This window comes from Crinia signifera, chromosome 3 (genome assembly GCF_055691185.1).
Source record: "Crinia signifera chromosome 3, ASM5569118v1, whole genome shotgun sequence".
NCBI lineage: Eukaryota > Metazoa > Chordata > Amphibia > Anura > Myobatrachidae > Crinia > Crinia signifera.
Window position 1 is genome coordinate 56534203 of NC_139219.1, and position 12482 is coordinate 56546684.

General features: G+C 42.9%; 1 protein-coding gene across 1 annotated transcript in view; it reads right to left on the reverse strand.

Annotated features, from left to right (window-relative positions):
* ISM1 (isthmin 1) overlaps positions 1–12482 on the reverse strand; it is a 47013-nt gene that overhangs the window by 5576 nt on the left and 28955 nt on the right. Inside the window, exons 3-4 of the mRNA XM_083175835.1 lie at positions 3088–3352; positions 1134–1277 (exon numbers count right to left, since the gene is read on the reverse strand). Of these exons, the coding sequence (XP_083031961.1) occupies positions 1134–1277; positions 3088–3352 (409 nt within the window). The remainder of the gene's footprint in view (positions 1–1133; positions 1278–3087; positions 3353–12482) is intronic.

Consider the following 12482-nt stretch of genomic DNA (forward strand, 5'->3'; position numbering starts at 1 on the left):
CCCGGCTCCCTGAAAGCTCCCTGCCGCGGACGCTCGTCCGCTGCAGGGGTTAAGACTCGCCGCGAGTGGCGGCGAGTCTTAAATACATTGAATAGTGGGAGCAGGAGGCTCCGGAACAGGGAGAGTGCATGGCGAGAGAAAAAATCTCTCGCCATGCACAGAGAATTTTTTTCATTGAATACTGCCCTAAATGTTGAAAACATGAAGAGGTGATGTTGTCCTTCACAACCAATCATATCGGTCTATAATTTCTATATTGCATTCTAGACAAAACCCGATTGGTTGCGATGGGAAACATCACCTCTTTTTCATGATTTCAACCTTATGTAAATTTAACCCTCAATCTATTTTTGGAACCATTTTAGGTGGATTGGAAGGACTTTGCTTCTTAACCATTTAACTGACAGCTGAGTGGTCAGTTTTAGATTTGGTCTAAAAAAAAAAAAAAAATTCTAAACCTGGTAGAGGAACAGACCTCCCAACCAGGAAATCACCAATATAAACGAGCAACTACCAATTTCATCTGGAAGGTCATTATGAGAAGGGAGGTTTAGAGTGTTCAAAATATTTTTGATATTTAATTTCATAGCATGCACTTTAATTGGAGATATCGATCCATTTAAAATGCATAATGTACTGAATTCTAGATCATTTATAAAGAAAACATTCATAGTTGAGGGTTAGCGCTCATTTAGGACATATATTTGGAAAAGTTATTTTAGCTAAAAAATAAAAGGAAGAAGGAGCAATTTCCTAAGTTATATTACTTATGGTGCATTAAATCTCAGAACTAGTTTGGTAAATTGCAGTTCGTATTCTGGAAGGTGCTTTTCTCTGGTTTTGCAGGAGTAGAGTATTTAAAAAATGTATTATCGTGTCATCAAGAATGTATTTTGTGAGCCAAATATCTAGGAGTACATTTTTCCAGGTGTTCTGCAGTCACCTTGAGTACAAGCCAAATACCATTTTATTCTTTTTTTGAAAACACATTCATTATATGCACAATAATTATCAACAGAACACCCGTTTATAAAGAAGTGATCCAGATATTTCTAGGATGGTTTTGATGTGGGGAGAAAATACAAATTCAGCACAGTACAGGGACACTTTTTGGCCCATATTATTTTACACACCTGGACAATTTGGCATATCGCACGTCCTAGACTCTGTGGCTGTACAGGCATAGCCACAAGACCTGGTGCGTTTCTGGTTTCCACTTCCACATGTTACGCTGCACACAGACCAGGTGCTCCAGTCTCCCTCTCCATCAGCATAATCTATGAGCAAAGCAATTGTAGACATTACTATTGTGGACCTCAAGTAGCAGCATCAACTCTTCACCAACCCAAGGACTGACATTTTAAAAGTTGGTTTTGGAACAGTTATTTTGTCACTTAAAAATGAACTAAACTAGAGGGCGATATATATTGGGTTTATGGAAGTCTACAGATTATGGGGTCCCCGATGGCTAGCGTACAGCCTACAAATTACTCTGGAATAGGAACATCACTGCTATACTAAAATTATTTTACATATAGTTGGGAAATAAAAAGAAAATTACAAAAAAAAAACTTTTTTGATTTAAGTCAACAACTCAAAAAATCTCTGGATTATTTTCGGTTTTAAAATAGAACAAAAGTTATGCGATTTTTTACACAAACTTTTCTCAATGTTATTTAACGATTCCCAACAGGAATTCAGATATTTAACTGAATTAACTTTAATTACAATGATAATCTGCACTACTGGTTCAATGCATCTAAAATACAAGATGGACATAAGGACTTCTGTAAAACCAAGATCTACCTACTAATACAGTATCCACACTTGTTTCAGATTAATTTTACCCAAGCATCACAGACCGATCGCTCTGTAAGGCCATTGAGGGACACTGAAAGATCTTATCTGACCAGGGCAAAATGTAGCCTATGTGGAGCCCAGGAAGGAAGTATTTTACAAGAACGCTTCTCCGCCCCCAGCCCCTCCACACCTTACAAAAAACTAATATCTCAGGAAAATGAGAAGGAATAACTAGTTCGCTCAATGGGAAAATCCCAAGCAATGAGGGATTGCCCAATCCGTATGTGCCGAGTGGAGCTCATCTTCCCTTCAGCTTTGCGTTTGTTGCCATTACGCAGTAGCCGGCCAAATCCAACCCCAGCTGTAGAATGATGGAGGCAATCGCTGTGCTTTTATATCTTGGTCTGTAAAGTATCCACTCAGATGAAATGTGTTCATGCCCCCATGTACACTAAACAGCATTTTTAAGAAGTTAACATTACATACAATAGATGTCTATGTTATACAAGCAACTCACTGCATGCAGATAATCGTCTTGACCATATGACACAACCCACAAGTTTATGTAATGGTTATCAACATTAATTAAGATGGTCAAGAAAAACAATAAATAAGTAAATACACAGGCACCACACAACACAGTCTACCACCAGCCAGCTTTTAATTTACGAATAAAAATAGTCCCCCACAGTGGCTGGAGAGCACAGGCGGGTGAAGCGTTGAAGGTGTGGCTTCTCTCTCTCACCAATATGAAGTGTGATGAGATTACATGGTGCGATGACATCACGCCAGATGACATCAGGGAGGAGAGGTCTGGACCGGACTTTTATATCCCAGCGGCAGTAGGCAGGTGTGACTCCTGTAGTGCAGTCAATTGTTTACTTCTGAAGTGCAGCTTTGCAGATGGCACCAATGGTGGTGCCTAGCAATAGCCCTACCAGCCCACCCCTGACAATAGAATACACTAATTATACAATTGTCTTTGATTTAACTTTAAGAGGCACAGTTGTTAATATTACAAATTGGCCTTTGAAGCACTCAATTATACATGTACCATTTTCCGTTTTAAATACTAAGAAATAAGTATATTCTAAAAGGCCAGAGGATAGTAGTATCAGAAAATGCATATAAGCTACCCACCTATACACCGCACTGTAAACAATATGTCTCGCAGCAATAAATAGGTTTTTCTACTCTAAAATCCCTATTCTAGTAGAAAAGTAAATACAAAGAAAAGATCCATATGAGCATACATAGGACATCGGATGAGCTGTGCAGTGAACTCACCATACTCGGGCTGTTCTTTCAGATCAAATGTCCGGTGACTGGGAATCTGTCTGTTCCACCCACCTAGAGGGTTTAAGAAGTTGCTGTCCTCCGTGGTGCTGTCGTATTTGTAATCCTGGCCTCCATAATTTATCCTGGGTAAAGTCGATGACCTTTGCCACCAATTCCTCCAGTCCGGTGATGGAACTGGCCAGCCGGGCTTGTTTTCCTTTTGCATGTCATTGTCCGGCTCTGTATCTGTGCCATCGACTACTTCAATAGTAACCTGAGGAATTACAGAGAGGAAAGAGGAATTAAAACAAGGGGATGAAAGAATACAAGAGTAACTGTGCCCAGTCTAACCGACCAGTAAAGAGAAGAGGAAAGGTCAGTTTAGCTCAAAGGGGAATCCCCGGGTGGGCCCCACAACCTGTGGGCCCCCAACCAATAGCCTAGTATAGCTTATGCATGGTAATGTATAAATAAGTTCTCTGTAGAAGAAGGTCCATGAGCAGTCTCCATGTGCACACTCCACCATCACCCTTCCTACTCCCCGACACATGCACCTTTGAGAAATGGTTTTTGTATCATTTTGATGCGGATTGCTTTAGTAGCAGAAACCAAGTATGAATAATAGGCACAGGGTGAACTATGTGTGCCCAACCTCCCCCCCCCGGCACAGAGGCCTGTGCCCCCACTATACATATACACTGCAGCATCACTGTACCATAAAGGACAACTTCATAACAAGCACACAGATTGCCACATTTAAAATAAATTACCGGTTATAAATGTATGGAGCTAGTAACACATGACTTTCCGAAAAATTTGAATGCGCAAAATCTGGAAGTGGAATTACTTTTGCCATGGTGGAAAAAGTTGGAGCACAAGCATAAGCGTCACATGACAGGGCTAGATCATCAGAATTAAAAATATCAACCGGTAACTGCCTACTATGCCGAAATTTCCAGCAAACTCCCAACCTAAGAGGGAGTTCCCCTGGCTCCAGGGATAGTGGACAATACCACACGTCTCCCTTGAAGAGGACAATAACCGGTTGATAGATCTGCAGTAAAGTCAATAGGTCAACCCCAAAATGGTTGACACTTTTTTCCCATCAGTTACCATCCATATAGACTACGATCAAAGTTTGCCTGCGAATCTACACATTTCCACTAATTGGTCATACAAAATCCCACCCAAATTTTTTTTTTTTTTTTAAATCTTGTGTTTAATATTTAGGGTTGACCATCTTGTTAGTTTAGAACTACTAAACCACACCTGTGTTGGACTGAGGCATTCACTGGTAGCGGAAAATACATAAGGCTTGGCTAGCCATAGAGTGCCTGATCTGGAGCCCTCAATAAATATTATATAGTAGATACTGCTAGTGTACGCATGAAAATGTACCAGATTAATAATGGCAATGCACTCTAGAACAAACAAACTCCACCATAATCCTGTGCAGTAAAATTTAACACACGTATAATTTCAATGTGGTCTTGAACCTGATCCTTGGAGGTGGTGGTGGGCCCACAGGTTGTGGGGCTCACTTGGGGATTCCCCTGTGGGCCAGACGGACCCTGGGTTCAGCCCATATAATGGCTGCCTCCACTGCGACAACTGATATGGTTTGTAACAAACCACCTGACACAGGTTCGCTCCAGAGGGGGAGGGCAGGGGCTGACACTGGGCTCGAGCAGGGGGAACGCCCAGAGCTTTATGGGCATCCCCATGAACGCAGGTGGGCTGATTCCTGCCCCCTTTTCGGACATCTCTGGCTGAAATAAGTCAGTTTTCACCAACGTTTATGACAAAAATAAATAGATGTTTGGTTATCATTGAATGATTTCTCTCCCCTTTGACCATATGCAAGGGGACAGGTTCTCGTACACATCTCCCTCACATGCTAGCGTTCGGCAGGGTGGCGCTCAACTGTTCACTAGGCTGCAAGTATACTCAGACTAGCGAACGGGTCTGAAGCAGCTGCTGGTGGAGGCAATACAATCCCTTACTGCCATGCCAGCCTATGGAACAGGCTACGTTTACCGAAGTAGTGCCAGCGGCCACAGTGCTCAACCGCGCCCAACAAACAGGGCAGGCATAAAACAAGGGCGACCAAACATTCGCAAAAGTAAAAATACAGGGTAATGCCAGGCCTGGCATTCCAATCAGAAGAAATGTGACTCAGAGGGGACTATTGGGGCACTTGTGAACCGAAAAGTAAAATCAGGTCTTATCTGTGATGTGGGTGAGGGCCAGGCAGAATACAAGACTCATTGGCCACGTTCACTTATGCCTAAGAATGACCTCTTCTGAATAAATGCTAAATATTTTTTTTTTTTTTTAAGTAGAACTGAACCTTGAATTTCGATGTATAGGATATCCGAACGAGGTGTCAAACAGCCATTACTCGTTATACAACATTTCCAATTTTAATAAATCTTTTTTGTTAAAACCATACCCTGGGTCACGTTTTACACCTTGTGGATTATGTACTGAGAAAAAAAAATACATGTGCTGCACAGATGTTTTAAATACCGGCAAATTCAAGGACAGTAACATCTGCTTTGAGCCCAGGATTTTTAATATATGTGCTCATTCACCTAGAGGCCAGACAGCTCCCTTACCAATAAAACAAGGTTTTGGATATCACAAAAAGCAGATGCAGCAGGTTAATACTTCCGTTTTGGGGAGTTATCATAAAGAATACGGTTTGGGATTTGTACGGCTGAGAACAAAAACAAGTCCTGTATAATTTACTACACTTGTTGCCAAATGCTGATAATTTAAAGTGTTCCTTCGGCTTCTGATGGGGAGCCAAGAAAATGCTTTCTTCACCTTTGTTGTAGCTGGTTGGAAACTCTTGACACAGACTTTGTCACTGTAAAAACTTACATGTGCACATAAGCATGTGTCGTACAAAACAGTGGCTTAGCAACTCGGCCACCTAGAACAGTCATGTTAGAACTCATACTGCTTTCACATGGCAAAATGTAGGGTCGCACCGGAACTTTGAAACGGTTCAGTCCCAGCGCGACCCTGCATTTTGGCATGTTCACATTCCCTCAGCGAACTGGCATAATTTGCTGACATCCTCCAGGGGGCATGGCGGGGAGTCAGCGCATCATTGGGGGAGGAGGCAGCGCTTAGAGCTGTCGCTACTTCCTCCATAGTGTGAACGGGAAACTGGTTGCTCGACCCATTTAACCCGTTTGCACAGCAACTGGTAAGAACCGTTTTTTTTTTAAATCGGTTATTCTTGCCATGTTGCTACCATTTTCACATCGCACTAATTACCAGGTCGAGCCGGCAAGAAAACGTCTTGTACCCGGTAATTAGTGGCGATGTGAAAGGGGTATAATAATAAACTAACAGTTCATCCGAAGTCAAGATAAATTGGATACAAAAATTAAGTCACTGATGAGGACAGGTAATAACTGCAGGCATCATAATTAGGGGTCTATGTACTAAGTGCTGAAGTGGATGGAGATAAAGTACCAACCAATCAGCTCTTAACTGTCATGTTACAGGCAGTGTTTGAAAAATGTCAGTTATGCTCTGGTTGTTTGGTTCTTTATCACTATCCAGGGCTTAGTACATTAGCTCCTTAAAGATTATAAAGGATCTTCTAGTACGGGAATTAAGAAAATGTATACAAAAGAAAAAAAAGCCTTTTAAAATGTATAATTTTTTTTTTTAATAAGAATTATACAAATAAGGTTAATAATAGTAGTGCTTTTAGTCAATATACATTGAAGCAAGCAGTCTGATAAATTAGTTTGGTGGCAAAAAAAAAAAAGCCGACATATTGTTAGTTTAATAGGACTAGAGAAACTTTTAATAAAAGCAAAAGGCATAAACCACACACACACACACACACACACACACACACACACACACACAAATAAAGTTGCAATTGTTTGCACATAAGAAATTCCAACGATTGCAAGATGCACGTGTGGGTGTGTGCGTTCACTAGTGCTGGAAAGGTGTCCCTCATCATGCACTATTGCAGTTGCACCAAACATCCCTTCCCAGCATGCCAGCTTCATGGTACTGCTTTCTCAAACGTCTTGAATCACAATGTGATGCAACAAAACTGCTTCATAAGTCTTATTAATTCAATAGGTGTCACCTGTACATCAGTGTGCAACTGAGTCTCAATCTATTAAAAGTAAACAGCAGCCTCCGGAGCTTATATCACCCCGAATTCTGTTGTGCTCCGTGAACCGGTTCACAATCAATCAGTCACAAGTATCATGTGTCAAATAACTTAGTACAGTCTCATGAAGTGGTTTTGTGGCATCGCACTGGAATTAAAAAAAAAAGGCTACACGTCACTGCGTGACTCATTCGCACCAGGCATCTCATGCTGCACAGGGTACATTATGTAGTTGCACATGTGTGTGTATATGAGCAAACATACCATTATTATGCTCGGTTAACATTGGTGCCTCTTATGGCCCCAATGCCATATCTCCCAGGGTAAGTGCCAGTAATACACAAATCTGCCCATGCATACCAATGTCTTCCTGCACATGTACAGAACAATTTGAATGCCATCAGCAAAACACAAACCGCCTCTTGTTCCCCCTCAGCTCCAGCCCTGTGGTGAGTAAACCATCAAATCTATGGCCAAAGAACAGCAGATATGTTTTCCGATCATTTTAAAAGTACCAAAAATATGAATGGTGACAATTTATCGTCAACAGCCAAACAAAATATGGGTGGTAGGATTGGTCACCAGTTTGCAAAGCTGATAGAAGATGCAGCTGTCAGAGGACGTGTGCGGCCCTCAAGACAAGATGAAGCTATTTTGAAACTTGCACAATTTGCTAAGAACCCCCCCCCCCCCACCCCAAAAAAAACAAACCCACACAATTTAGAAATAACCCACTTTATTCCCATTGCAGATAAACTGACCCGATTACAGAAATTACAGGCATTACAGAAATAACTGTGTACATTAAAAAAAGGTAGGAAATTGCACTCAAAACAAGACGTTCAAATTGTTAACATCTGTATTTAGATATGGGTTTAAAATTGTTCTAGTCCTCAGCCTGTGGGTTCCTAGTAGGGATCCATATAGAAGGGAGAACAATTCATTTGTGCAAATGATCAGTATATGATATGTAGACATTTGGCGGGGGAGGGGGGTTTAAACATATGGTTACTTAACCGCCATTATTACACAAGGTTTCCTATAATGGATCATCATGCATGGATATGGGCTAATAAGCTAAGGATCCAAATACAGTATAATAGGGTGCAAGAATCAGAAAGATTTTGGGAGGGTTTTTCCCATTTTTTACATCATTTACACTGAAAAAACAGATTCATTTTGCCATGTAATTGATTGCAGCTTAAAAAAATAAAATAAAAATCACACCCTATTACATTTGGCCCAAACTGTGAATACTTTGGGCGGGATGTACTTAAGGGAAAATGCGGTAAAATGGGGGTTTTACCGCATTTTCCTATGTGCCATTAGCCGTCCGCCCTGTCTCCGCCTGGCAGGGTATCGCCACCCTCTGGAAGCCTATGGGCTTCTATCGCCGCCTGCACGACCCCCCCTCCCGTCCTCCATCGATCTCCTCCTCCGCCAGCAGGTGTCACAGCCGGAGGGGGGGGGGGAGGAGACGCAGGGGGACACTGACAGCCGCTGGGATGTGACAGAGACCCCTGCACACATTACAGGTATCGCGAGGGTCTCAGTCACCGCAACCCGATGCTAGCCGCATATGTTAGTACATATGCGGTAGCATCGCGGCGGCTGGCAGGCGAAGGGCGGCGATGTATATTAATACATCCTGCCCTTCGAGCTGTACAGATTTTAGGGACCAGCTAAGACAGACCAAAAAAATAAAAAAATTAAATAAAAAATGGCACTGCATAAAAAACACCAATAACTTGACTACATAAATAAATTTAAAAAAAAGGATACCATATACCCAGCTGTTACCATTTCTCCATCTCTAAGTACAGTACAAGAATCAGCCTCAAAATTAAAAACCAGATAAGAAATGAGAGACATGCTTAGGTTAGCACAAAGTTCTTAGGCACATTCTAAGTTGTATCAACCGTTTTGTGGTGTAGAGACTCAAGACCGATGTTGTGGCTAGTTTTCCACATATCACAAATGACATGTTACGGACGTCACTGAAATGAACACGTAGACTGTCCAGTATTTATAAAATTGTAGTACCTAGACTGGAAAGACTGTACCATGGTCATAGACTAGAAGTACAGCAAACCTCAGTAGTGCCCCAACTGCATGCAGGACCTGGCACGTGTATGGATATTGTAGAGCATGTCAAAAATTCAAGTTTACACACTGAAGTAACATTTATAACATTTTAGCTTAATGATTCAATTCGACCAATGGATGACTACCCAACACTATCTGGCCTGTCCACAAACTTTGTTCGCAAGTGTGGTAGAAAATATTTTTCCTGGTTTTAACTTCTGTGGAAACTTTTTTCTCTTTTATAAAAGGGATACTACTCCCCATGGGGGCCATCCTGCATAAAAGCTGCCCATATGGGATGTATACTTGGCTACTGAAGTGCACATAGCTTTGTGCCCAAAACTGGCATCCTTAAAATATAAACAGATGCTGCCTTGATTAATGGTTCCAATGATGCACCATGTCATGCTGCCAATGGGGTACATCACTGACCTGGTTGAATATCAGCCAGGAAGATCAGCCTCACCGCTGCATTCAAAATGGATTTTAGTGGTGAGTCTTCTCTTAGGAAGACCAGTTCGGAGGACTGCAATAAATAAATGCGTGAGATAATGAGTGCATGGATTAGGGATTTTTCAGTGTCTTGTGTACGATACAAATACATTTTGGATGTTTTTTAGATGCATGTAACATTTAGAGAGATTGAATGTGAGGAACAAAGGACAGGTCAGAGTCAAGGATGGCAGTGAGCTTGTGGAGTAGGCTTGATTGTTGTGTTCAAAAGTGATAAAGATATCAGGTTGGTAACTATTCCTCGCTGGTGGGAATATAATGAACTCTGCTTTGAAAATGTGGAGTTTGAAGTGGCGAGAGGACATCCAAGATAAAATGGCAGAAGGCATTCAGAGACACGGAGCAATATGGATGGGGAGCACATTTCGCAGAACAAATGGCCAATAGCTGCCTTCCAAGTAAGAGGCTTAAATCCAACTGTGTCAAGAGACTCAAAAAGAAGGTTATTGCAAAAATAGTCAATTCAAGCTTTTGGCCAGATCATCCTGCAAAAAGAGCAAAGCCATGGGAATTTACACGCTGAAGTAGGAGTCTCACTCCCTTTGCACCAAGCAACTTAAAGCTTTCAAATGCTATAATAAATTTTGAAAACAGTTTTCTGGTCCACATCATCCTCTGGATGACCTCATCAGATCACCCCTTAACTAGAAAAACCATTGATTCAATAACCATGTCAAGGAAGCCAACTGCTTCATGCAGGATGAACAGGTCTCTGTGTGCAGAAGTCGCAGTAAAAGTTCAGCTGCCAATAGGAGGATGTTAGCAAGGGCGGATTGGGCCACCGGGAAACCTGGCCATATCCCGGTGGGCTGGTGCAGTTTTTCCACTGGCTGGGCCGCCAACTGTTCTACCAGGGCCGGTGCTGGCGTCGTTATACGGGGAATATATGCAGAGGCCATATTTGATTAGGGCTGTCCTGCCCTTTGTGACCAGGATGCGGCTGCTGGTCACTGTTCGGTGAGGTTGGAAGCAGCTGCACCACTGATGGAACCTGCGTGGAGCGCATCTCCCCCCATGGTCAGTAGCATTTCAACCACCCCCACCCCCGGACAGTAGTGTTACCACGCGCCGAGGGCAGTAGCATTATATCACCTCCCCCCCCCCCCCCCGGGCAGTAGCGGTAACACCCCCCCCCCCCCAGGCTGCTTCCAGTTGTTTCCCGGGACAGATTTCATTACCAATCCGCCCCTGAATGTCAGCATGTCTGAATGTCAAGTTCTTTTAGGCCAATCCAGGACCACCAGGATGACTGGGTTTTCTTCCATGATTTTCTTGAGTACTCAAGTGCTGTTCAGGTATACACAGGAACCACTTGAGGATGTATGGGCCTGGGACCCATACCACCGCACTCGGTGGTTTAGACAAGAAGCCATTAAGTCTACTTCCAGCAGACCCTTGCACAGCACTAGCTGGGTGAACACATCAGGATGCAGAGACCATTCCTGTGCATCTACTTAAGTAAAATCGGAACCCCAGTTCTCTCCTCTCTATGCTCATCTGAAAATCCTGTCAGTCTCTGTCATTGTGACAAAGAAGGACCAGGGTGACCAATCACTCTGGCCTCAGCATGCAATGAACTTTAACAGCATATCTAGCCAAGGAGGATCCACCAGATTAGCTGCTTCCTTTTCAGAGTGAGGCGATTTCAATCTTGCACGAGTGAGATGACCCTGCAGTACCCTTGGAACCACGTTTTGCTTGGTCCCCGTTGACACATCAGGAGACTGTTATATACCATTACAGTTCTATACCATTTTCTTTATGTGCCTTCATATGGAGAAACAAATTCTAGAACCCATTGGAGGACAAGTTTTGGGACACTGTTTTCTATCTGGACACTTCAATAGCGCATGTGAGAATATTGAGCATACAGTGATTCAGCATGCAGGCTGTCAAAATCCCGGCACCAGAATCCCTACAGACATGCATAATACTGGTGCTAAAATCCCGACATCACTGGAGATGCAGACACTGGATTCCTGACAGCCAATCGTAAGTATGCTGTGTCCCTTAGAGTTAGATTGTGAAATGGGGGGGGGGGGGGGGGGGGATTAGGGAGCTAGGCACTAACAGGGAGAGTTAGGCATCCGATCGGGAGCTTTACAGTTACAGGCTAAGCATTCTTACAACTATCCCATCAGGATTGTAAGGAGGTATTCAATCTCTACCGATATTTCCAACAGTACCTGCCTCCATAGGATAGTCTATTGTCAGAAACGGACGTGAAGTGTCGAATCCATGGCAGTTTTGATAAAACGGCAACTTTTTCGCCGATCCACGGACTCAGTCGGAACATTGAATTCAGATGAGATTCCAACTGTTGGGACGTTCCACCAGAATCCCAGATTAAATACCCCCCTAAACATCAGGACGCTGCTCTCAGTCTTCTGAACCCTGGCATCCTGTATAACCTTGCCTAAAAGCAGTTCTAGAGGCCTAGGGCAGGCATGTCCAAACTGTGGCCCTCCAGCTGTTGTGCAACTACACATCCCAGCATGCCTTGCCATAGTTTTAGCATTCCCCAATAGCAAAACTGTGGCAAGGCATGATGGGACTTGCAGTTTCACAACAGCTGTTGGCCATAGTTTGGACATGCCTGGCCTAGGGGGAATACCCTATTTGCTGCTGTGCTTTTACCGTTAGGGTAACCATC